Source organism: Scyliorhinus torazame, chromosome 17 (genome assembly GCF_047496885.1).
Source record: "Scyliorhinus torazame isolate Kashiwa2021f chromosome 17, sScyTor2.1, whole genome shotgun sequence".
In the NCBI taxonomy this organism is placed as follows: Eukaryota; Metazoa; Chordata; class Chondrichthyes; order Carcharhiniformes; family Scyliorhinidae; genus Scyliorhinus; species Scyliorhinus torazame.
The window spans coordinates 29,561,592-29,588,538 of record NC_092723.1 but is presented as its reverse complement, the minus strand read 5'-3'; the positions used below and the strand labels follow the sequence as shown (position 1 = coordinate 29,588,538).

General features: G+C 48.6%; 1 protein-coding gene across 4 annotated transcripts in view; it reads left to right on the top strand.

The window, feature by feature from the left end:
- Nucleotides 1–26,947, top strand: part of LOC140393810 (complement decay-accelerating factor transmembrane isoform-like) — a 35,747-nt gene that overhangs the window by 1,232 nt on the left and 7,568 nt on the right. For 3 of the 4 annotated variants that reach the window (XM_072480276.1, XM_072480274.1, XM_072480277.1), the window contains exons 2-3: nucleotides 3,561–3,752; nucleotides 26,663–26,759. In XM_072480276.1, the coding sequence (XP_072336377.1) occupies nucleotides 3,561–3,752; nucleotides 26,663–26,759 (289 nt within the window). The remainder of the gene's footprint in view (nucleotides 1–3,560; nucleotides 3,753–26,662; nucleotides 26,760–26,947) is intronic. The other variant, XM_072480278.1, reaches the window with a different exon arrangement.

Genomic DNA, 26,947 nt, shown 5'->3' with positions numbered 1-26,947 from the left:
TTTTGCGCACTTCCCACATGTCCACAGGTCATTGAAAGGGGCAACACAGGTGGAGAAGGTAGTCAAGAAGGCATACGGCATGCTTGCCTTCATTGGCCGGGGCATTGAGTATAAGAATTGGCAAGTCATGTTGCAGCTGTATAGAACCTTAGTTAGGCCACACTTGGAGTATAGTGTTCAATTCTGGTCGCCACACTACCAGAAGGATGTGGAGGCTTTAGAGAGGGTGCAGAAGAGATTTACCAGAATGTTGCCTGGTATGGAGGGCATAAGCTATGAGGAGCGGTTGAATAAACTCGGTTTGTTCTCACAGGAACGAAGGAGGCTGAGGGGCGACCTGATAGAGGTATACAAAATTATGAGGGGCATAGACAGAGTGGTTAGTCAGAGGCTTTTCCCCAGGGTAGAGGGGTCAATTACTAGGGGGCATAGGTTTAAGGTGAGAGGGGCAAGGTTTAGAGTAGATGTACGAGGCAAGTTTTTTACGCAGAGGGTAGTGGGTGCCTGGAACTCGCTACCGGAGGAGGTAGTGGAAGCAGGGACGATAGGGACATTTAAGGGGCATCTTGACAAATATATGAATAGGATGGGAATTGAAGGATACGGACCCAGGAAGTGTAGAAGATTGTAGTTTAGTCGGGCAGTATGGTCGGCACGGGCTTGGAGGGCCGAAGGGCCTGTTCCTGTGCTGTAAATTTCTTTGTTCTTTGTTCTTTGTTCATGGAGCCTCGCTGCACAGGAGTGTGAATGGGATACAGGACTTGTAGCGTTAGAGGGTTTATTCTGCAGCTGATGTTCCCATTCAGCTTGGCTGAAAGGCTGGTTTATTAAAACAGTCATTTACAGCATGTGGGCGTCGCTAGTTAGGCCAACATTTATTGCTCATCCCGAGTTACCCTTCAGAAGATAGTGGGGAGATGCCTTCTTGAACCGCTACAGTCCCTGAGGTGTAGGTACACCCACAATGCTGTTAGGGAAGGAGTTCCAGGATTTTGCCCCAGCAACAATGAAGGAACGGCAATATATTTCCAATTCAGGGTGGTGAGTGACTTGGAGGGGAACCTCCAGGTGGTGGGGTTCCCATGTATCTGCTGCTCTTGTTCTTCTAGATGGTAGTGATCGTGGTTTTGGAAGGTGCTGCCTAAGGAACTTTGGCGAGTTCCTGCAGTGCATCTTGTAGATGGTACACGTGGTTGCTACTGTTCAGCAGAGGTGGAAGGATTGAATGTTTGTGGAAGGGGGAGCAATCAAGCGGGCTGTTTTGCCCTGGATGTTGTCGAGCTTCTTGAATGTTGTTGGAGCTGCACTCATCCAGGCAAGTGGAGAGTATTGCATTACACTACTGACTTGTTCCTTGTAGATGGTGAAGAGGCTTTGGGGGTCAGGAGGTGAGTAACTCATTGTAGGATTTCTTTGACCTGCCCTGGTAGCCACAGTATTAATATAGCTAGTTTAGTTATGCTTATGATCAATGGTAACCGTCAGGATTTTGATTGTGGGGGATTCAGCGATGGTAATGCCATTTAATGTCAAGGGGCGATGGTTAGATCCTCTCTTGTAGGAGATGGTCATTGCCTGGCATTTGTGTGGTGCGAATGTAACTTGCCACTTGTCAGCCTAGTTTATGGTGCAGTGATGTCAATGCTGTGGGTTCAACTCCGGTACCAGCTGAGGTTATACATGAAGGTGCTGTCTCTCAACCTTGCCCCTCACCTGAGGTGTGGTGACCCTCGAGTTCAATCACTGCCAGCCAGCTCTCTCTCAAAAAAAGGGGAGAGCAGCCCATGGTCCTCAGGGACTATGGCAACTTTCAAAAAGCTACCAGTCTCAGTTTGGAATATACTCAATGATTGGACATCCCCGCTCTCAGTCAGAGAAATTCAAAGCTTCACAAGTGGATCTGGGTCCAAAATGGCCCATCCCTTATTCAGAGACTGTGACCCTCGTAATGATCTCTTCAGCTGAAGGGAAGCATCATCTCAGCATCTTTCCTGTCAAGCCCTCAGAATCTTAGACAGTTTGTGAAATCACAGACAATATATATAAGAGCTGGGAAGTTATGCTGGAACTGCATGAATCAATACTTAGGCCACAAATGGAGTACTGCATGCTGTTCTGGTCACCTCACTATAAGAAAGTTGAGACTGCATTAGAGAGGAGTATGGAGGATATTTACGAGGATGTTGACTGGACTGGAAAATTCTACTTATGAGGGAAGGTTGGATAGGCTGGGGTTGCTTTCTTCAGAACTCAGGAAGCTGAGGAGAGTCGTAACGGAAGGATATAAAATTATAGTCTAGATAGAATGGCTACAGGAAGGCCTTGCTTCAGGGTTCCATAAACAGCAGTTCAGACTTAGTGTTAGGTGGTTTAGAGGGGTTTGAGAGAAATTATTTCACCAGAGGATGGTGAGGATCTCTAATTAATGTGTCCGAATGGCTGGAAAATACCTCGCTACCTGGTCCTGTTTTCTTGACTCTCAAATGGCCAGCATCCCAGGAAGGACAAATAAGTTGCTGTGAATCTCTCCTTGATGCACGGCAGCATTTGCAATGCCTAGGAAAAACTTGCTGCCAATCATTCAAAGTAGCGACAACCCGTCCGTCAAACTGCATCACGCTTTGGGTCCAAACAGCTTAATGATGAGGCAGGGACGGAAAGAAAAGGAAGCAAATCTCACACTCCGGATCCCAATACATCGTGGGATGTCCTGCTGAATGTCGCCAAAGATCTGCGGGTCGAAAATCAACCTGTTAAGTTATATGAAAATTCAGGCAGAAACTCAGGACCCTGAGTAGACAACATCCTTGAATTGAGGGACAGTCAGTAACGGTGATGATGGCCGGGTTATGGAACTTAGGGGTGGGAGAGGCAGAAAGCCTCAGAATAGTTAAAAAGTACTTGGATTTCACTTGATTCAAAAGAGCTAAAAAGTGGGAATAAACTGGTTGGTTACCTGTCAGTTAGCATGGACTTAATGGGCTGAATGACCTGCTTGCTTTTTGTCAATTTCTATGATCACCTCGCTTTCTTCTGAACGCCAGGAAAATAAGCCCCTTTGACTCAATCTCTCCTCTCAGGACAGTCCTCATCCCAGAGCTGAACCTAGTGAATCTTTCTTGCACCTCTTCTGAGCCATGTATTTTCTTCTTTAGCTAAGGAGACTAAAACTGATATAGCATTCCAAGTGTGATCTCGCCAAAGCCCTCTATAACTGCAACAAAACTTTCATCCCTTTATGCACCAGCCCCTTGCAATAAAAGCTGAACTATTTGCCTTCCTAATTGTTTACTGTACCTGCATGGTAACATTCTGTAGCGTAATATTATAAGGAAGGGTTGGGCAAAAGAAAAAGACCAGAGGATTAAAAGTGGCTAAGCAAATCGGGAAATTGCCCAGAATCCCACTCTGATAGTCACTGGAATGGAATACACAATGCTGATTTATTGAATAAAGAGAGAGGAAGGGAGTATTTAGGTGCAAAGTTAATACAGCCTAAAGACAAATTATTGGTGGATTTTCAAACAATGAACGAAAACTTTGTGGATTTGTTTTTCAAGGTGATTGCGATAGACCTCCACTGTTGGTGAATGGATTTCCAGGTGAAGAATTCCTAACTTCAACATCATTTCCTGTGGCCGCTCGTGTTGTTTATGAATGCTATCCAGGTTATGTTTTCCAGGATGGAGGATCAACAATTACTACCTGTATGGAAGATTCAACTTGGACATCATTGCAGGCCATTTGTGAACGTAAGTGAGCAGGTTAATTTTCTTCTTTCCCTTCTCTTTCCTGAAAGAGATGGCGTGACTGGAATGAGGTTCCATGAGCTCAAGCAATTTTCCAGTTTCTTACGCAAAAGACTGTGGGCGGGATTCTCCGTTGAGCCTGACGGCACCAACTTTTTCGGCGTGAAACCAGACACCCTCCGGACATAGCCTCATAATCGGAGAATCCAGCCCTGTGGTCTGATGAGAAAACCTGAACAGTATGTGACAGTAAGCAATTTGACTTATCACACTGAGCTGTGCTTATTTTAGCACACCGTACATGCAAAAATATTACTGGATCGTAATTGGGGATGGAAACAAGTTCCGTTTTACTCACTCGCACTGAGGATCTGAGGGTTCCCTGGGTTGTATGAAGCAGTTCGGTTTGGAAAAAAGACGTGTCTTTTGCTTGCAGAATGTCACATCTTTGAATAAGGGAGGAACAAAGATAATGACAAAGCAAAAGCAGAATGCTGCAGTTGCTGGAAATCTGAAATACAAACACAAATGCTGGGGAAAAACTCAGCAACTCTGGCAGCATCTGTGGAGAGAGAAACAGGGTTCACGTTTCAGGTCTGTGACCTTTCAAACGAAATGAAAGGTCGCAGACCTAAAACGGTAACATTGTTTCTCTCTCCTCAGATGCTGCCTAACATGCTGGCCCGACTCCGTAAGTTGAACTATACGAGCTTGGTGGGAAGGGTCAGGACTGATTTGCAGAGGTGGGGTAGTCTCCCTCTGTCCTTGGAGGGCAGGATTCGGTCGGTCAAGAAGAATATTTTATCAAAATGTTTGTTCCTGTTCCAGTGTTTGCTGACATTTGTTCCTAAGTCCTCTTTTGGGCAGTCAAGAAATTAATTTTGTCCTTTATTTGAGCGGGCAAAGTGGAACTCCAGCACCTATCAGAAAGTTAGTGAATTTCTGGAACGTGTTAGGAATACATTTCTCTAGGAATATGTCCTGGATGCAACAAACAATATTGGATTTAGTAATGAGTAATGAGCCAGATTTAATGAGTAACCTAACTATGCGTGAACATTTATCAAATAGTGATCATAACATGATCGTGCTCAGCGTAACGTTTGAAAGTGAATAGGACAAAGCAGTTAGTAGAATTTTAAATTTAGGTAATGCTGACTTCAATGAGATGTAACAGAGACTGTCCACAGTAAATTGAGAAAATCTGCTAATGGGTAGAACAACTGAAGAATAGTGGAAGATGTTTAAAGAAACATTTAATGCAATACAGAACCAGTTTATACCCTGGAGAATTGCGAAACTGGCGGCGGTACCGATTTTGTGCGCCAAAACGGATTCTCCGCCCTGGCCCCGAACGCGATTTCAGCGTGGGGGGGGGGGGGGGGGAGGAGAATCCAACCCAAGGTAACTGAACACCTCGAAAATTTTCAGTTAATCAAGGAGAGCCAGCATGGATCAATGACAGGTAGGTCATGCCTGACAAACCTCATTAAACCTTTTTGAAGTGGTGACTAAGGTGGTGGACAGGGGAATGTCAATGGATGATGTTTATATGGACTTCCAGAAGGCATTTGATAAAGTTCCATATAAGAGACTGTTATCTAATGTAGAAGCCCATGGAATTGAGGGAAAGTTATTGACGTGACTGGGAAATTGGTTGCATCGCAGGTGACAGAAAGTAAGGATAATGGGTAGGCACTCAAATTGTCAGGATGTGTCTAGTGGTGTCCCAAAGGGATCTGTGTTAGGGCCTCGATTGTTTACGTAATCATTAACAACTTGGATAATGGAATAGAAAGTCATATATCGAAATCAGCTGATAATACAAAGTTGGATGGCATTGTAGGCAGTGTAGATGACAGCATAACATTACAAAAGGATATTGACAGACTACGAGAATGAGCAAAACTGCGGCAGATGTATTTCAATGTAAGCAAGTATGAGATTATCCATTTTGGACCAAAAAAAGATAGATCAGGGTACTTTCTAGAATGGCATGAAGCTAAATTCAGTGGATGCCCAAAGAGGCATGAGGTTCAAGTGCACTGATCTTTAAAATGCCGCAAACAAATGCAGAAAGTAATCAAGAAGGATAATGAAATGGTGATCTTTATATCTAGAGGACTGGAGTATAAGGACGCAGAAGTTATAATTCAGCTTTACAAAATCCTGGTTAGACCCCACTTGAAGTACTGTGAGCAGATCTAGGGCGGCGCGGTAGCACAGTGGTTAGCATTGTTGCTTCACAGCGCCAAGGACCCGGGTTTGATTCCCGACTTGGGTCACTGTCTGTGCACTGTGCGAAGTCTGCACAATCTCCCCGTGTCTGCTCCGGTTTCCTCCCACAAGTCCTGAAAGAAGTGCTTGTTAGGTGAATTGGACATTCTGAATTCTCCCTCAATGTACCTGAACAGGCGCCAGAGTGTGGCGACTGGGGGATTTTCACAATAACTTAATTGCAGAGTGTTAATGTAAGCCTACTTGTGACAATAAAGATTATTATTAGATTGTTATTATTATCTGGGCACCCCGCCTTGGGAAGGATATTTTGGCCTTGGAGGGAGTGCAATGTAGGTTTACAAGAATGATACCTGAACTTCAGGGGTTAAGTTATGAGGAGAAATTATACAAATCAGGCCTGTTTTTTCTGGAATTTAGAAGGTTAAGAGGTGATCTGATCAAAGTCTTCAAAATATTAACAGGAAAAGGCACGGTTGAGAAAGATAAACTGTTTCCACTCGTTGGAGATTCTAAAACAAGGGAGCGTGGTCTAAAAGTTAGGGCCCGACCATTGAAGAGAGATATTAGAAGCACTTCTACACACAAAAGTGGTAGGGGTTTGGAACTTTCATTCACAAACAGCAATTCATGCCAGATCAATTGTTAATTTTAAATCTGAAATAGATGCATTTTTGTTCAGCAAATGTTGCTAACTTTTGGTTGGCTCATAGTAAATGTTGCTCGTTGTGTCTTTACTTAATTTGCTCTGTTTTCTAACCTTTGCTCTCGAGTCGCCAGGTATTTTTATGATACCACCACAAGGTTCAAGTTCAAGTACTGATCAATAACTCAATACACCAGTTAGTAAGTTTCAAATCAAAACACATTTATTATACACAGTCAATCACTACTCATGTATAAAACTCTACTTACTAGACTATCTCTAACACTAAGAGGCCTATACTTAGCTTTGGAACTGGCCCACCAGGTCAGGGGAACAAATGGCCTTTCGTTCGATTCTGAGTCTGCAGGCTTCAAAGCTGGTATAGAGTGGTAGCTAGGAGCGCCTATCTCGTAGCGTGCGTTGACTGGAGACTTACTTGGTTGGTGCAGCTACTAGGCAGGTCACGGTCAAGGGTTGTTTCGAGCTGCTGAGAGACCCTGCCAAGAAGGTCAAATTGAACTTGGGGACTCTATTTTATAGTCCCCAGGGGCTTTGCGCCCTTTTGGGCGGACCCCATACCTGGTTCCAAGTGATTGGACTAAGTTCTGATCACTTGGATCGATTTCTCCAATACTGGAGCTGTTCCCTGATCACTGGGCGGTTCCTAAGTGTCCGTTGGCCCTCCTTTGTCTTGGCTCCTGCTGGCGCTGAGGGGTTTAGCTTGGCCTTGTTTACCTTAACTGTTTCCAATTGTTCCCGGGGATCGCTCATCAGTATGTAGATGGTTGTTAGTTTCAGTGCTGTCTGGGTTCCTGCAAGTTCTGATTACAGGAAACTTTGCACCTGCTTGTTTGTCCTGCAGTGGCTGAATTTCCCTGCATTCTTAGCGGATCTCCATTTTAAAGTCGGGAAGTGGCCAACCCAAGTGGCTACACTCCCTCTTTGTGATCCCTAACACGAAGCGTAAAGGATCACATAACTGCGTCGTCTCCACTCCCTGACCCAGTGAGCACTCTTCCAAGGCCTCTACACTGCCCATAACGATGCAAGAAAATTTAAACTGACAATTCTAAGTGGCGCTATGTCACAACAGGGACATGCAGTACAACATATGTAAAAAAAACAGTACCTCTAACTATCTTCCATAAACTACACTCACTTAAACATCCAATCATACTAAGTTCCTAACAATACAGAAATAATGGCAGCATTCACATTTTCCTCTGGCTTGACGGTCAAGCACAGAGTTGTACAATCTTTCAGTTGCAAATGAGACATATTTCTTTATTTATAAATGACGCAAAACAAATGTCCTTTATTGTAGATCAAGGGGTTCGGGGGCCTGGTGAAGACCGAAAATAGGGGATCTTATCCTGTATACGGGGTGCAAGAGCGGTAGGCTCTCCTTCGCCATTTTCTCATGCGGATAGTCTGCACGATGCTGCAGAATATCGCCAATGCTAAAAGGGATTCAATGACATATGAAAGGGAGTACCACGTTATAAACCTATCACACCATGATGGTGTGTTGTTACTTGTCACTGGGCTCTGGGTGCTATGGGGAAGTGAATCATTGACGGCCGGGCGGGTTGGGGGTCAGGGGGTTTGCGTTCGCACGTAACAGAATACAAATTATAATGGTAATGAAAAACACGTATGATGTCTTCATTGATCTCTTCTCTCTTCTCTTCCTTTTCATCTCTTCTCTCTTCCTGGAGCTTCTGGAATTCTGTGGATCAAGCATAGTTTCTGTTACTATCTTGTTTAATATCTTGTACGTTAGCATGTCTGTCTTTTAGTGCCAATTTCCCTTTATAATTGGTCACCATGTGTGACTCCCTCATTTTAAAAAAAAAACGAATATTTGGACTAGACATCTAAGGAAATACTGCCGTACTGCGAGCCGTCTCGCAGCCTATGTGATTTACCATCCCAGTGTTTGAGGATGTAAATAGCATAGGGAAGCAACCGAAGGGTTGCCAAAACCAAACAAAAGAATTTTGAACGTAACGAGCCAAAATGTGGTGCGTATGGGCCGCAACGGTTAAGATTTGGATGGAATCCCCAGGTAGGACGGTGATCAGTGCCGTATGTGCTCTACCCGAGCATAGCTAACCAGAGGGGGGTCCTCAGGCAGGGCGGGGACCAATGCCATTTCTCCACTGCCTGAGCAACCGGCAAGAATGGGTAAGAATGTGGTCGTCGTGGGGGGCTGCCTCTCGAATTAGGAGAGCAACTATGAGTCGGGTTCTGTCGACAGACTAGTTCCTCTGAACTATTGTCTGGGAAAAACTTGTTCCATGAACAGATAACATAAACGAACAAACATTCAACAAACATGGTGCAGGTTCCATCAGAAAGGACACCGTTTCTCCCAAGCGGTTCCGTTTAAAACATCATCTGGATACCTCAGTTATCAGTTGCGAACAGGGTCGCAAAGGGGTTCTCGTTTTGGGAGTCAGACTCAATGTCATCATCTTCTCCCGGATGCCATACTCTTGAATGGATGAGGGTCGCTAAAGCTGCATGGTGTGACTTAGGGTCCATCTCGTCGTTTTGGACGAGCCTGTACGAATTGTCACGGTGCCAAATAGTCGTGTCTAATTCTGTGGAGATGGAGTCGGGGTCGTCATCTTGGGCGGTGGTCTTTGGTGAGGTTTGTTAAGGAATGTGATCAGGAAGGGATCACTCGAATCGTGTTCAGATTCGCTGGGTGTGGGGCCTGTTGCATGGGGATAGTAGGGAGGCGTGCTGTGGCTATCGTCTGTGTCACAGTCGCTGTCGCTGCTGCTGCTGTCTGTGGGCGTTCCGGTGCGGAGTCTAGAGTTCGGGGGTGGAGTCGAGGTCGAGTCCGTGGATGGGGTGGACGTGTTGGGGGAGGGGAGGGATACGTTGGCTGTGGGCGGGGCGTAGTCTGCTGCGGCGAGCATGACGTGGTGTGCGTGGCTAGATTGCGAGCCATATGCCTTGAGCTGGGTTAATATGAAACCACGTGATCTTCCCGTTGGGGTACTTAATCTTATAAACGGAAGGGCTTACTTTGTCCGCAACGGAGTACGGACCCGAATACTTAGGTGACAGGAACGTGCTGGGGTTCTAAATGGAGAGCATGACCTCCTGTTCTACATCAAACTCAGTCGCTTGCACTGTCTTGTCGAAACAGGCCTTGCTCGGTTTCGTCCTGGTACCTAATTTTACTGCGGCTGCTAGCTGAGCCGTTTTTACATTCTCGACTAATTGTTTCACTGCGCTCTCACGTGTGAGGGCCGTCACTTCGGGGCTGGTCAAGCCAAGTCCTAATAAAAATTCTGTGCCTTTCATGGGGCGTCCGGTCATGAGAGGGTGTGGGGTGTATCATGTGGATGTCGAAACAGTGTTACGCAAAAACATTAGTGCAAAAGGGAGGACTGAATCCCAAGTGGTGCTGTTTTGTTGGACCATTTTCCTGAGGGTTGCTTTTAGGGTCCGATTCATTCGCTCCACGATACCACTTGACTGGGGGTGGTATGCGATGTGGGATTTTTGGGTAATGCCAAATATCGTGAGGACGTTCTTCATGGCACGTCCCGTAAAATGGGAACCTTGGTCGGATTCAATGCTGCGGGGGAGTCCCCATCTCGTAAAGATGTGGTGGGTTAAAATCTTAGCGGTAGTCTTTGCCGTGTCTGTTCTAGATGGGAATGCTTCTACCCATTTCGTAAACGTGTCTATAACAACTAACACATACATGTGACCATTCCTGCAAGAGGGCAATGGTCCTATAAAATCAATCTGGAGACTAGTCCAGGGGCCATTAATGGGGCGGGTGTGGCTAAGCTGAGCTTTCTTCGCATATCTTTCCGGATTGTTTTGGGCACAGATAAGGCAATTTTCTACATAGTGCGTGACGTCTTCCTTTAAATTCGGCCACCAACAGAGCTGCCTGAGGTGGGCTGTAGTGGGGTCAATTCCCTGATGCCCATGACTATCATGGAACAAACAAATAAGCTGATTCCTGCCCTGTTCAGGAACCACATAATGGTGTCCTTTAGGACCACACCGTCATGTGTGGTCAGTGCATTTTTAAACCTATCGTATGTGTCTGGAAATTTTCCTTTTAAAATCTCCCTGAGATTACTATCTTGCTTCTGGGCCTGCACTAAATGTTCGATATTTGTCTGTGAGACCTGAACTTCATTCACTGGGGCGCTTTCGGGGGCTAACCAAAAATACCCATGTCTGGAACATGCTTTAGCCAGTGCGTCGGCTTTTACATTTCCAGGTGGGGAGGAACGGTGGTGACTTCGTACTTTAGTAATACCAAATATCCTGCCCCGTGCTTTGTCCAAAATGTGGCGGAGCAATGGGGCTGAAAGGAGGGGTTTTCCGTCCGCGGAAACAAATCCTCTTGCTTTGCACAAGGGTAGGAATTCTGTGAGGCTGTTACAGACATAGAGGCTGTCCGAGTATATGTCTGCTGGGCTGGGGAAGGAATTTGGGTGATCTACAATGTATGCAATGGCTGCTAGTTCTGCCGCCTGCGCGCCTAAGTGTCCTGGCAGTTTTAACGAGATTTTGTCCTCAACATAAATGCCGCATCCTGTAATGCGCTTCCCGTTTAATATAGTGGAAGAACCATCCACATATATTCTCAAGGGTGCGCACGTGTCTGTGTGCTGGGGGCTCTGGGGTGAACTACCTATCTTTTGTGTTTTCGCGATAAAGGGGCCTGTGTTGTGGTGCAGTGAGATGATTTCACATTCGTGGAGAGTGCCTGGGTACTGAAGGTTGTCGGCTAGGAAAGTGTGGGTCTTGGTCCTTTTCACAGTGATGTCCCTTCCCTGCAAAAGAAGGGTCCATCTGGCTGCTTTGATCTGGCTTACTGTACCGTCCTTAAGTCGTCCGTCGAGTAAAAGTTGGGTGTGGGCGTGTTCCGTGAGGATTGTGATAGGGTTTAGTCCGGTGATGTATGAAAAGTATTGAACTGCCCAGAAAACTGCGAGCAGGTGCCTTTCACAGGCCGAAAATCCCTGCTCCACAGGATCTAAAACTCTGGAGGCATAAGCCACGTCTCTTAACTGTTCGTGCCGTTCCTGGAGGAGCACGGCCAAAAGGGTACGATCTGTGCTAGCTATCTCTATAGCATAGGAGGAGAGCGGGTCTGGAACCTGTAGTGCGGGGGCTGCAATGAGTGCGTGTTTTAAAACATCTACAGCATCCGTGTGCCGCGGAAGCCATTCCCAAGGGGCCCCTTTCTTTAGGAGTTCCGAGAGGGGTGCTGCTTTGGTGGCGAAACCGTCAATATGGTTTCGGCAGTAGCCAACCAGTTCTAAAAGCGACCGGAGGGCGGAAACATTCTGGGGAAGGGGCAATTTGACAATCGAGTCAATTCTTTTATGCTCGATCTCGCATTTACCATGCGTGATAATCGTTCCCAAATATACCACTTTGTTTTCCAATATTTGGGCCTTCTTGGGGTTCACTTTACATCCAATTCGCTGTAGGAGTTCGAGGAGTTCAGACAGAAGCGCGATGTGCTCTGCTTTGGTGTCTATCTGCAGTAATAGGTCGTCTACATATTGGACCAGACATTCTGGGCAAGAAAATTTTGATAAACCATTGGCCAGCAGTCGGTGGAAAATGGAGGGGGAGATGTGGAATCCTTGTGGAAGGCATATCCACGTGTACTGCTGACCTTTAAAAGTGAAGGCAAATTTGTACTGGCACGCTTTTGCAAATGGAATGGACCAGAATCCGTTACTGACGTCCAAAACGTAAAGTATCATGAGTTGAGTCCCTGTTTGAGCATGGTCTCGGGACTTGTTGCTACTGTGGGGGCTGCTGCGGGGGTGACTTTGTTGAGTTCCCGGTAATCGATGGTCAGTCGCCATGATCCATCGGGCTTTCTCACTGGCCAAATCGGGGCATTATTAGTAGAGGCTACTGATCTAAGTATGCCTTGTTCTAATAAACTATCAATAACTTTTGAGATTTCTCCCTCTGCCTCCTGGGGAAATCCATATTGCTTCTGGGGTCTAGGGTCAGGTCCTGTTATTTGAACCGTACCAGCCATCCTGCCGCAGTCATGTTTATGACTTGCAAATGCAGTCCTGTTTTTCTGGAGAACTGCCCTAACCCGTTTGTCTGCGCTAATCGTGGTCGGGTCAAACCAAAAATTGCCGACTGCGCTAATCTTATTCGCATACTCACCTACTGTGAGCATTGCGGGGGCTCTTGCTGACTTTGTCATTTTCCAGACACATTGATTTACTGGGTCAAATGACAGGTTGTGGGAGTTCATAAAATCGATGCCCAAAATGTGTTCTGCTGTGTGGGGCAGATCGACCAAAACTAGGGGTGTTTTGTTGTAATGTCGCCAATTTGAATGGGTACAGGGGCAGTGATGTGTCCCTGTTGTGAGTGGCCTGTGAATCCGCTGAGGGTGATTGTGGCTGTAGTGGGCCACGTGTCTTTTTGGAACATGGTGGAGGAATTCATTGTGGTGCGGGACCCTCCTGTGTCCCAGAGAAATTCGATGGGCTGTATTTTCGCTGCAACGACTGGTCGGCCGGACCTATCCCAAAGGGTGTCGCAGAGCCAGGTGGGGGAGCCCGAACACCGTCAGTCAGTTCCGTTCATGTTTGTCTGGTCTGAACGGGTGCTTACACATGTATGGGCTTTGTCGTGTTTCTATTCAGAGTGCCTGCCTGCTGGGCACTCTGTGACTTTCGTGGGGCATTGCACTCTCATGCAAAGTGACCTAATTGTCCACAGTTGTAACACTCCTGTGGTTTCTGTGGGGGGCTGTTCATGCTTTCGTTCACCCATGCTGGATTCTGGTGTGCTTTAACTGTGTGGATATCTGCCTCTGCCTGCTGTTCTTTGGGTTTTCTAATCGCGGGTTTGTTGTGGACAGATTGCTCCCAGGAGCGGGACAACCTTTTAAAAACCCACTTTTCGTTGTGCGTTTCTTCCGAGTTGTAATTAGTACAAGCTTTTTGTCCTGCCTCTGTGGCATGGGAGATAAGGGTGCGGGTTCATTTGGCCATGTTGTCTGGGGACAAATGGGCGAGGTCTAAGTTTCTGAAAACGGCTGTAAAATGGATCCACTGGCGTCAGCAAACGCTGTGGGGTGTTCTGTTTTCTTCTGCCTGCACTTATTCAGGCCTTCTACTGGGTCAACTCTGTTATAACCGATCGCGTCTAGGATCGCCGTGTGCATCTCTGCAAGGGTGCCTCCTCCTACATTCTGTGTGTCGGGAAGGGCTGCTGCAACAGAAGGGTCTCAGCTTAAAACTGTGAGCGTCACTTGCTCACGCTCATCCAGGCCGTACATGGTCGCCTGCTGCTTCACTCCAGTAAAGATGTGGTGGGGGTCTGAGGTGGGGAGGAACGGTGTGATCTTTTTGCACGCGTCCCGTAATTGGGTCACGGTTAAGGGGGTGGTGTAAAGGAATTCCGTGTCTCCGTCCGATGTGCCTGTGCGGTGGGTAGTTACTGGATTCATGGGTGCCTGAATTATCTGCTCTGTGGGGGGTTGGGGTGCTTTTCTCCTTTGGGGATTTCCTTGCGCACATGTTCCCTGTACATATCTATGCGCGGTTTCATTTAGTTCTTGCCAATCAGGGCCATCTTCTCCATCTAATTGGGATCCAAAGGTGCTTTGAAACCCATTTTGCACTGAAAGCAAAGACTGCAGTTCCACAATCTGCTTCCGGCATTTTGCATGATCCACTGAGCTTTGTCTGTGTTTCATGGTGGCAGCATGGAGTGCTCTTAACGCTGCTTTTAGATCGCTGAACTGCCTTTGCAATGCCTATACCTGTTTCTCTGTCTCTTCTCTTACCAGGACTGCACATTGCGTGTCCTGATAGGCCTTATCGTATTGGGTTTGGGAGCTGCTCAGATACGCTAGACAAGACTGGTGTGCCCACTTGGCATCATCCACCTCTCCGTCCTTTGCTGCCAACTTCCATCTCAATTCGACATTCTCTCTCTCGATCTCACTAACATCGACCTTGCTCATTCGATGTCTCTCTTCTATCTCTTTGCGGAGTGTCCGAACGACCTCCTCTGTGCCTCGCAATTGTGCCAGACAGGACACAATTGCCATCGGCTTGTGAGCTTTCCCTTAGCTCTTCTTATGGATTTCGCTCAGGTTCTCCCACCAAGTATGTCCTATACTCCCAGGGCCTGTTTCCTCATTTGAACAAAAGTCACTCCAAAGGGGCCATCCCTTCCCTTTGAGGTACCTTCTAATCTCAACTTCCCAAACAGGACACTAACCTACTCTGCTGCTGGTCGCTGCGACCACAAATTCTTGAGGGTTCATGAGGCGTTCCATTACCTTCATTGCCATTTTTCCTATCTGAATGCTCTCTTTTAAAATTTGGAACGAGGGGTACTAAGGCGGTGCTGTAAACACGGGTATGGCATTCGCTATTTTCCGGAATACAAACTCCCGACAATTTTTCGCAACAAAATCTATCAGTTTTACCTTATAGCCCTGTTAGTTACGCATGCATTAACACGCTTCCGAACTATGAGGATTGATCAGAACTGCTTGAACACTTGTGAATGTTTCTGTTCCCAATTGGACACTCAATTAAAATTTTGGGTTCTCTCGGCGTGGTTAGGCCACTTCTAAGTCGGGTCCCGTCAGATGTCGCCACTAAATGTTGCTAATTTTAGGTTGGCTCTTAGTAAATGTTGCGCGTTGTGTCTTTACTTAATTTGCTCTGTTTTCTAACCTTTGCTCTAGAGTCGCCAGGTATCTTTATGATACCACCACGAGGTTCAAGTTCAAGTACTGATTAATAACTTAATACACCAGTTAGTAAGTTTCAAATCAAAACACATTTATTATACACAGTCAATCACTACTCATGTATAAAACTTTACTTACTAGACTATCTCTAACACTAAGAGGCCTATACTTAGCTTTGGAACTGGCCCACCAGGTTAGGGGAACAAATGGCCTTTTGTTCGATTCTGAGTCTGCAGGCTTCAAAGCAGGTATAGACTGGTAGCTAGGAGTGCCTATCTCGTAGCGTGCGTTGACTGGAGACTTACTTGGTTGGTGCGGCTACTAGGCAGGTCACGGTCAAGGGTTGTTTTGAGCTGCTGAGTGACCCTGCCAAGAAGGACGAATTGAACTTGGGGACTCTATTTTATAGTCCCCAGTGGGCGGACCCCGTACCTGGTTCCAAGTGATTGGACTAAGTCCTGATCACTTGGATCGATTTCTCCAATACTGGAGCTGTTCCCTGATCACTGGGCGGTTCCTAAGTGTCCCTTGGCCTTCCTTTGTCTTGGCTCCTGCTGGCACCGAGGAGTCTGGCTTGGTCTTGTTTATTTTAACTGTTTCCAATTGTTCCCGGGGATCGGTCATCAATATGTAGATGGTTGTTAGTTTCAGTGCTGTCTGGGTTCCTGCAAGTTCTGATTACAGGAAACTTTGCACCTACTTGTTTTTGCTGCGTTGCCTTAATTTCCCTGCATTCTTAGCGGATCTCCATTTTAAAGTCGGAAAGTGGCCAACCCAGGTGGCTACACAAAGGTATTAAGGGATATTGACCAAAGATAGGTACATGGAGTTAGGTCACAGTTCAGTCATGATCCCATTGAATGGCAGGGCAGGCTCGAGGAGCTGAATGACCTACTCCTGTTCCTATAAAACAGCTAAGAATGTGATTGATGGTTTGAGTCGCTGAATGTTCACTTATGCAGAGAAGCTTTTGCAGGTTATTATTGGACCTGCTTTCACTCCCCCTTCAAATAGCGCATTCCAGATCGTAACAAGTAAAAAAAGGAGGATTTGATAGATAGAGAAAAACATTCCCGGAATGAGGGGGGCGGGGGATAACCTTGAACTTAGATCTTCACCGTTCAGGGGTGATGTCACAAAGCATCTGTTCACCCAAAGGGCAGTGGATTCCTGGAATTCTCCCAAAAACTGTAGTGATAGATTAATTGAAAATTTCAAAACCGAGATTGATAGATTTTTGTTAGGCAAGGCTATGAAGAGTTAAAGAGCCAAGGCAGGGAGATGAAGTTACGATACGTGTTTCCAGATCAGCTATAATCCAGTTGAATGTCTCAAGAGGCTGAATGGTCTCCATGGTCCTATGATGTGGGTTTTTTTGACGACATTTTAATTCTCTCATCCTTTGGTTACAGACCTCCGGCCAGTGGAAATGTTTCCCCTTATCTACACTGCTTCAACCCTCTTAAGGTTTGCTTATTGCGAATAGGCAGGAGTGGTGTCCCTCTGAGTCCTTTCGGAGGCCAGCCTCACTAGGGAAAGGTAGTTGATCCTAAAGGCAATTGATTATTTTCCCCAAAATTAGGGCCCCTCGTTTCATTGGCTACTGAAGATTCAGAGAAATGCCCTTAAGGATATTGGTGGGCTTTATTTCTAGAACCTGAATGTGATGCTTCACCAAGATTCCAACTGATGGTTCAGGAATGGTGTTCCTAATACACCTTACAGGCACAATGCCATTGCCAGTGTCATGCAAATAACTGTAAGAAGTCTTACAACACCAGGTTAAAGTCAGGTTTGTATCAAATCACTAGCTTTCGGAGCACTGCTCCTTTCTCAGGTGAATGAATAGGTAGGTTCCAGGAACATATATATAGACAAAGTCAAAGATGCAAGACGATGCTCACATTCAAAGGAGTGACGCTGACATCTCCCTCTGAATGTCCCGGTCGTTCCCTATCATCTCCATCAGCTCTGGGTAACCCTGTTCCAGAGGCTCAGCATCAAGCTGTGACCCAGCTGAGTCCTGGAATCCAGCAGCCCTCCGACTGCTGTTTCGCCTCTGCAGCCTCCGCGTGGGCGACCACTCTGTCCTCGGCCACCCCAGTCACTTCTAGGGCATGTTCCTCGGTGGAGTTGAGGACTGTTATGTCTGACACGCCTCCGCCAGTCTTAGCCCATTCCCAACTATTGGGGGAGAGCTTTTCCTGAGGAGATACAGAGAGGGCATCATTAGCCACACACATGGTTCACATGGTGTGTGAAGAAGGGGTTGAAAGGATGGGTGGGGGGCAAAGGGAGTGTTGGGGGGTATACGGGGAATTGGGGGGGGAAATTGTCCCGTGGAGATGGAAAGGTCTTGGGGTGGATGCGTGGTATCTACTCACTCGTGCTGCCCAGTGTAGATCGGTGACCTATTTCTGGCACTGGAGGCCAGTCCTCCTGGTCACACTCCCAGAGCTTACAGCTGCTGCCACCTCATCCCTGGCAGCACTGGCTGCCCTGTGACTGACCCTCCGGCACCCTCGGGGTAACAGGACATCTCAGCTGGCCTCCACTGCATCTAGGAGCCTCCCCAGCTCTGCATCCCCGAATCTTAGGGCCATTTGCCTCGGCACCATCGTTGCGAGCTGACTAGGGTTGGCTGAGCAAGTGCTGCTTAAGTGCTGCTCGACCTTGTTAGCGGGGGGCTGGCGAGCGCAGTGCCAGCAAACCAGCTAGCGAGCCTTCATTTGTGACGAGTAGCCTGTGGGGCCTTGTTACGTGGACCAATTAACGTTAAATAGCATTGCTGGCCTTGCTGGGCTGAGTGTCGGGAAGCTCGCGGCAGTTCCCACTCGCTACCACTCGTGCCTTATGTTCTGCAGACTATTGCAATCTGCTGAATCGCTTAGTTGCTTCTGTTTATCTATAGCCTTTAATATCGTTGTTTTGAGCACAACTCAGGGATGTTTTGATAATCTGAGAAGTGGAAGGGCTGATTCAATATCCTAAATTTAGTAACTAGTATTGTTGTTCAATACCAATGCTACGTCGCCATATATTGCACATATAATGTCATTCCATTTCACAGGGAGCAAAGGCTTGCTTTCAGAACTGTTGGCGACGACTGAAAGACAAATATCTGGAATAAGGCTGAACTTGGAATGCTGTTGAGTCTGCATGTGAGATGGCTATTTACTGCCATTGATGGTGCATTTAATAAAGTTGCCTGCAGGTACTTTATCTTTGGCGCAGACTGCAAAGCAGTTAACAAGCAATTACTGCTGATTCAGAAGCAAAGATTTACAGTGACCAACAGGTGAAAAATTAGTTTCATTCTCCTAAAGTGGGCTAATCGAAACACTTTGATTTTGAAACTCACATTAAGATGTACATTTACAGCTTTCGAAAAAGGTGAATATAGTTTGAATATTAATAGTTTCAAAGTCAGCTATTGATGTTTTCTCGGCATGATGGGAAAGCTAGCCAAAACACGGCATCAAGGAGATAGTAAAGCAGACAGGGAGTTACACCTGCTGTGAGTCAGGAAGGCCGCACTGCGGAGATAAGAGGCCATCTGTGCAAGCTCTCGAACTGATTTCATAGATTCCTAGAATTCCAGTGCAGAAGGTGGCCATTCGGGCCATTGAGTCTGTACCGACCCTCCAAAAGAGCACTCGGGCATGTCCACTCCCCAGCCCACCTCCACTTTATCCCCATAGCCCCATAACCTAACCTGAACATCTTTGGACACTAAGGGGCAATTTAGGATAGCCAATTCACCTAACCTGCACATTTTGGACTGTGGGAGTAAACCAGAGGAAGTCCACGCGGACATGGGGAGAACTTGCAAACTCCACACAGTCAGCCACTGCAGTAGTTGAACCCATGTCCCAGGTGCTGTGATGCAGCAGTGCTAACTACTGTGCCACCATACAGCCCAATGATGTATGAGTGAGACATCCACAGCTGGATTCTCCGTTTTGGAGACTAAGTCCCCACTCCGGCGTCAAAATGGTGGTCTTTTACGCCAGCAAAACCGATTCCACGTTTTGCTGGGGCTAGCAGGGAGCCAGCATTGGGCTCAGAGCTCTAGCTGCCAGTACAGCCCCCAGCACTTCTCATTCAGAGGCCACGCATGCGCACAGCGGCGGCTTGCAGCGGCCATGCTGTGCTCCATGGTGGACTCAGCTGTAGGCCTGGACCGCCAAAGTAGTGCCCACCCCCATCAGCCGCTCGCACACCCCAGACCGCCTGCCCACATTGCCCCCAGCCCCGAATGAAGCCCCCACTGCCCGCCGATCGGCCATCCCCTGACGGTGGCGGCCCCAGATTGAGTCCGCAGCCGCCATGTGAGCTTCCCGGACGGCGTGAGCACATGTAACCCACACCGTCGGGAATTTGGCCGGTCAGGGACAGAGCATCGCGAGGCGGGCCTCAGGCAATGGCCTGAGGCAGTGGATAACCGGCGCACAGGGAGCGGAGAATTAAGAAACTGCCGCTCCTGATTTCGGCACCAAAACAGATTCTCCGCCCTGTGCCGAACGCGATTTTGGCGCGGGGAGTGGAGAATCCAACCCCCTGTTTCTCTGGAATCAAAACATATAAATATGTTACACAGCCTTGGTATCAGTCAGACATTTTCTAGGAGCTGGGCTATGTCTCTCAAATATGTTTCTGAATAAAGTCTCAGTTACTGCAACTCACACACTTGAGTGGTTTCAATCTTTGACCACAATACTCCTCAGTTTCTGTTGTGGCAGATGTTGCAATTTCCAGTATTTTGACCCAGCTTCATTTTTTGTTTGCTGCTGAAATTGAACTTGCAGCATATAAAGCACTGTGGATAGTAATGCCCCACGTAAGGGTCCTTCCTGTTTTTTCCTTTATTCCCTGATGCACTATCAATTACGACGAGACGAGAGCAGAGAGTAATCGAGGCTTTATTACGCAGAGATGTGGAGCCTCCCGCAGCTGCTGCCGAAATGGCTGCAGCTCGGAGAGCACACACATTTATACTCCGCCTACAGGGCAGAGCCAGCAGGCAGGGATCTACCCCCGTACCTGTAGTACAGGGGCCTTACCGTAATACCCTCATATGCAGTATATACAATACAACAGTGATGACTACCACTTTCACCACCTGTTAAAAAAAAAAGAGTCCAGCGGGGGTGGTGGAAATCTATTTACATACAGGTTGTTTAAAATTTAAGAGGTTACAAATTTAGACGACCGGGCGCCTTGATCCGTCGTTGCGAGCCCCACAGTTCTGGTGGTGATTCAAGCGTCGGTTCGGTCGTCGGTGACTCCGGGAGCGTGTCGACCTCATCTTCATCCCGGGTGGGACCAAGGGGAGGACGGATCATCCTGGAGCGGGGGCTGTGGTGGGGTGCGCTGGGGGGGGTGGGGGGGGGAGGGACGGTGGCGCCGGGGCAGAGGGGGGGGTTGTGGGGACCCAGCTGGCGCCAGGTCCCTGAGGGAGACTGTGTCTTGGTGGCCATCAGGGTACGGTACGTAGATGTACTGCGGCTTTGCATGGAGTAGCTGTACCCTCTCAACCAACGGGTCCGCCTTGTGGAGCCGCACGTGCTTGCAGAGGAGATTGGGTCCTGGAGCTGCCAACCATGTTGGGAGCGAAACCCTGGAGGTGGACCTCCTGGGGAAGGCAAAGAGACGTTCATGGGGAGTTAGTCGCAGTGCAAAGAAGCGACCGAATGGAGTGAAGGGTGTCAGGGAGGACCTCCTACCAGGGGGGGGCCGGGACATTTCTGGACCGTAGGGCCAGCTGGACTGCCTTCCAGACCGTCCCATTCTCCCACTCCACCTGCCCGTTTCCCCGGGGATTGTAGCTGGTCGTCCTGCTTGAGGCAATGCCCCTGTTGAGCAGGTACTGGCGCAGCTCAACGCTCATAAATGAGGATCCCCGGTCGCTGTGGACGTAGGCGGGGAAACCGAACAGATCGAAGATGGTGTTGAGGGCTTTGATGACGGTGGCAGACGTCATATCGGGGCATGGGATGGCGAAGGGGAATCTTGAATATTCGTCGACCACATTAAGAAAGTACGTGTTGCGGTCGGTGGAGGGGAGGGGCCCTTTGAAGTCCACGCTGAGGTGTTCAAAGGGGCGGGAGGCCTTCACCAGGCACGCACGGACTGGCCGGTAGAAGTGCGGTTTGCACTCCCCGGAGTCCAGAAGGCAGTCTCTGGTGATAGCCCTGACTTCCTCGATGGAGTAGGGCAGATTGCGGGCCTTTATGAAGTGATAAAAGCATGTGACCCCTGGGTGACAGAGATCGTCGTGCAGAGTACGGAATCGGTCCACTTGTGCACTGGCACATGTACCTCGGGATAGGGCATCGGGGGGCTCGTTGAGCTTACCAGGGCGATACAAAATCTCGTAATTGTAGGTGGAGAGCTCGATCTCTCACCTCAAGATCTTATCATTTTTGATCTTACCCCGCTGTGTGTTGTTAATCATGAAGGCAACCGACCGTTGGTCAGTGAGGAGAGTGAATCTCCTGCTGGCCAGGTAATGCCTCCAATGCCGCACAGCTTCAACGATCGCTTGGGCCTCCTTTTTGACAGAGGAGTACCTAATTTCTGAGGCATGGAGGGTGCGGGAAAAGAATGCCACAGGCCTGCCTGCCTGGTTGAGGTGGCGGCCAGAGCTACGTCTGATGCATCGCTCTGGACTTGGAAGGGGAGTGTCTCGTCGACCGCGTGTATCGCGGCCTTGGCGATGTCGACCTTGATACGGTTGAAGGCCTGGTGAGCCTCGGCCGCCAGGGGAAAAACTGTGGAGTGGATGAGTGGGCGGGCCTTGTCCACATAGTTAGGGACCCACTGGGCGTAGTACGAGAAGAACTCCAGGCATCGTTTGAGGGCCTTTGTGGCAGTGGGGAAGGGGGAGTTCCATGAGGGGGCGCAAGCGATCAGGGCCGGGCCCTAGAACTCCGTTCTGAACCACATAGCCGAGGATGGCTAATCGGTTTGTGCTGAACATGCACGTCTCCTTGTTATAGGTTAGGTTGAGGAGTTTGGCGTGTGGAGGAATTTGGAAAGGTTAGCGTCGTGGTCCTGCTGGTCGTGGCTGCAGATGGTGACGTTATCCAGGTACGGGAAAGTGGCCCGCAGTCCGTACCGGTCAACCATTCGGTCCATCTCTCGTTGGAAGACTGAGACACCATTAGTGACGCCGATGGGAACTCTAAGGAAGTGGTAAAGGTGGCCGTCTGCTTCAAACGCGGTGTACTGGCGGTCCGCCTTGCGAATGGGGAGCTGGTGGTCGGCAGATTTCAGGTCCACTGTCGAGAAGACCCGGTACTGTGCAATCTGATTGACCATATTAGATATGCATGGGAGGGGGTACGCGTCGAGCTGCGTGTACCGATTGATGGTCTGACTGTAATCAACGACCATCCTGTTTTTCTCCCCAGTTTTCACCACTACCATTTGGGCTCTCCAGTGGCTGTTGCTGGCCTTGATAATACCTTCTCTAGGCAGCCGCTGGACCTCAGATCTGATGAAGGTCCTGTCCTGGGCGCTGCACCGTCTGCTCCTGGTGGCGACGGGTTTGCAATCCGGGGTGAGGTTCACAAACAGGGAAGGTGGGTCAACCTTAAGGGTCGTGAGGCCGCATAGGGACCTGCCAAATTTCAGGGTTAAGCTCTGGAGGTTGCACTGGAAGTCCAGGCCGAGTATCAAAGCAGCGCAGAGGTTGGGGAGGATGTAGAGCCGGAAGCCGCTGAACTCTACACCCTGGATGGTGAGGGTGGCGGTGCAGTACCCCCGGATCGCCACGGAGTGGGATCCAGAGTCCAGGGAGATTCTCTGATTGATGGGGTGTACCGCGAGGGAGCAGCGACTTACCGTATCAGGGTGGATGAAGCTCTCAATGTTCCCGGAGTCCAGAAGGCAGGATATCTTGTGTCCGTCGACCTTCTGTCGTTGACGCGGTCACGAGGTTGTGCCGTCGAGACTGGTCGATCGTGATGGAGGCCAGACGTGGCTGGTCGGCGGCGGATGCAGGCGATGAGCGGCCTGACGAGCAGGGTCCACAAGTGGATCGAGGCAGGGAAGATGGCGGCGCCCACGGGCCGCACGTATCCTGAGGCAGGCATTATGGCGAGCAAGATGGCGGTGCCCATGGGCCGCACATATTGTGAGGGGAGCAAGGTGGCGGCACCCATGGGCCGCACGTGGTCTGAGGCGAGGAAGATGGCGGCGCCCACGGGTCGCACATGGCGGGTGCCGGGACAATAGTGGCAACCGAGCGGGCCTGGCACACAGCAGCAAAATGTCCTTTCAGAGCAGGCCTTGCAGAACGCGCTCCGTACTGGGCAGCGCTGTCGGGGGTGTTTTGAGTGGCCGCAGAAGTAGCACTTGGGTCCCCCGGGGTTGGTTGGCTGCCGCGCGGCGCAGGCCTGGGGTTAGCTGGGGGAGGTTGCTGATGGGGTCCACGGTGGAGTGATCGCTGGCGGGGTCCACGATGCCCAGGAGGGGTGGGCCGTGCGGTCGGGGGCATACGCCTGTATATTGCGTGAGGCGACTGTGAGCGAGAGTGCTAGTTTCTTGGTCGCCGCGAGGTCGAGGGTAGTCCCTTCTAAGAGGCGCTGGCGGATGTAGGCCTACCCTATGCCCGGAACAAACATGTCTCTAAGTAGCAGGTCAGAATGTTCAGCGGCTGAAACTGCCTGGCAATCACAGTCTATCACCAGGACATGCAGGGCACGCCAGAAATCTTCCACAGACTCTCCAGGGAGTTGATACCGCGTGGACAGAAGGTACCTGGGGTAGATTTTGTTAGTCGGCTGAGTGTAGTTCTCCTTCAGTAGTGCCATGGCCTCAGCATAGGTCAGTGCGTCCCGGATGAGGGGAAAGATATCTGAGCTCAGCCATGCAACGGACAGATCCAATTTCACCTAGGGAGCGGGTCGGTAGCATCGCAAACTGTTTGGTGCCTGGCACTGTCCTTGTTTTCTGCCTCTCCCGCTATTCAGTGGCCACGTTTCGCTCGTGTGAGAGCTTAACTAGGACGGAGAATCATGCCCATAGTGCCATTCTGGCCAGGACTCATGTGGTGATTTCCGCTGAGTGTATGGGTGCGATCCAGATCGTTATTCACCCTCATTTTCTTGGAGCTTGGGGAGGTCCTCACTAAAATATCCCACTCTTAGAATTTTTTCTTGAGTGGGGAAATAAAGATACCAGCAGGACCAGAGATCCTCAGAGATCAGGGAGCCCTTTTTAAAGGGTGCCCAGATCTCAAACTTGTTGAAGGCTCCCCCACACCTCCCACCCACAGACATCAAGACCCCCACAGACATGGGCAATACCCCCAAATCTCACCCCTGGAGGAGCAACCTCCCCCCATCGCTAAATGTCCACATCACCCACCCCCCCCAGAACACCCAGGCATGTGGGTGACCCGGCCCCACCCCCATCCATCCTTGTTGGCATTGTGACATCTACCCCCAGTCAGCATACCCTGCAATGGGATCACTGAGCCCCCCACCCCACTGCTATGGGATCTCTGAGCCCCCCCCCCCCCCCCCCCACTTTTAAGGCCATCCCCAACATTCAGTCCCTCCACTTTGAGGTCCTCCCATATGCCCATTTCAGGTCCCACCCGTCTTAACCCTCTTCACACCCCCTCCCTTCACTATTCCCCACTTATTCCCCAATCCTTCATACACCCCTTCAGGCAGCCCCTTTATGCACCCTCTTCATGGCCCCCTTCGCCCCCCCCCTTTCATAACCATGGTCCCCCTCAGGCCCCACCCCTTGGGTTGGATTTGTTTATTATCACGTGTACTGAGGTACAGTGAAAAGTATTTTTCTGCGAGCAGCTCAACAGATCATTAAGTACATGGGAAGAAAAAGGGAAGAAACGAAAATACATAATAAGGCAACACAAGGTATACAATGTAACTACTTAAGCACCGGCATTGGATGAAGCATACAGGGTATAGTGTTAATGAGGTCAGTCCATAAGAGGATCATTTAGGAGTCTGGTAACAGCGGGGAAGAAGCTCTTTTTGACTGTTGCCCCCTGTACCACAAGCAGCATGGTAGCACAGTGTTTTTGCACTGTTGCTTCACAGCTTCAGGTTCCCAGGTTCGATTCCCGGCTTGGGTCACTGTCTGTGCGGAGTCTGCACATTCTCCGTGTGTCTGCGTGGGTTTCCTCCGGGTGCTCCGGTTTTCTCCCACAGTCCAAAGATGTGCAGGGTAGGTGGATTGGCCATGCTAAATTGCCATTAGTGTCCAAAAAAAGATTAGGTGGGGTTACTAAGTTATGGGGATAAGGTGGAGATGTGGGTTTAAGTGGGTGCTCTTTCCAAGGGCCAGTGCAGACATGATGGGCCGAATGGCCTCCTTCTGCAGTATAAATTTATATATATATAAAAAATTAGGGGCTCTCCTGTTATTCACCAGGAATAGCCAATCGGCGCTGGGCACAATGAGGCCAGAGAATCACGCCCTATAAGTTAGCATTTTATGAACAATCTTAACCATAATATTTGATTACTTAGCATTTAACGGTGTGGTTACCCATGAGCAAGATTTGTGCAGTTATTGATTTTCATCTTATTATCCAAAGATGCATAGATCCATATTAATTCTTGGATTGCTCCAGCAAGTTGATTTTCTATAGCCCAGTAATAGTATCCTAATTAACCATGATTCGCTGCATATCAAGAGCTCAGAAGGACATAAACTTGCAGCAGGTTAAGGGCATAGGTTAACTGCAGCAGGAGCTGAAGAGGACAAAGAAGTGTAAGAAACTGAGATGAAACAAAGAAAATTGGAGCAACTTGAAAGGTGGCAGCCGCTGCTTTCAACAGCAAAGTAGTATTTAAATGAGTAAGACACAAAAGGATCCCTTTACAAAACTGAGATCAGTGGGAGTCAAAGGGAAGAGACTCCGGTGACTAGAATTTCTGACATGTTTGTGGTTGTTGCAGGCAAACGCCATAGGCCTGGGACATCACTGCACACGCTTTGCAGTGAAGCATCCTTCACACCGCTGGACTTCCTGATAACCGATGAAAATATTCCCACCCTCATGCAAAAGTTGCTTGTGTTTTAAAATTTAGGCTGAGGACAGAGTCCTGTTAGCTTGGAGTTTTAGATCATTGGATTGAATTGTGTATTACTGGGGCCAAATTTAGAAAATAAATCCAATGCTCTGGAACAATGTGCAGCAGGTTAAGCACCTTTAATGTTCATATTTCGATGAATTACATGGAAAAATCCTTTGGAGATTTTGGTTGTTTAATAACATTATTTGTTTCTGTCTAGCGAGGAATTGTGGTCATCCAGGAGAAATTGAGAATGGGTATTATCAAGCATCAGGTACTACTTTAGGAAATAAAGCCATATATCATTGTAATGAAGGGTGAGTATTCAGCTGCATAAATTCCTGAATGATTTTGCTGAAGGTTTTTCTGATGTTGGGATTATATTGAGGGGTGTCTTCGTATTTCCCTGTGCATAGTAAGCCCCCAGTCCCATCCCTGGGTTAATAGTAGTCTCATTATGTTTTATAATAGTTGATAGTTGAAATCAGTTTAACCATTTGATTTA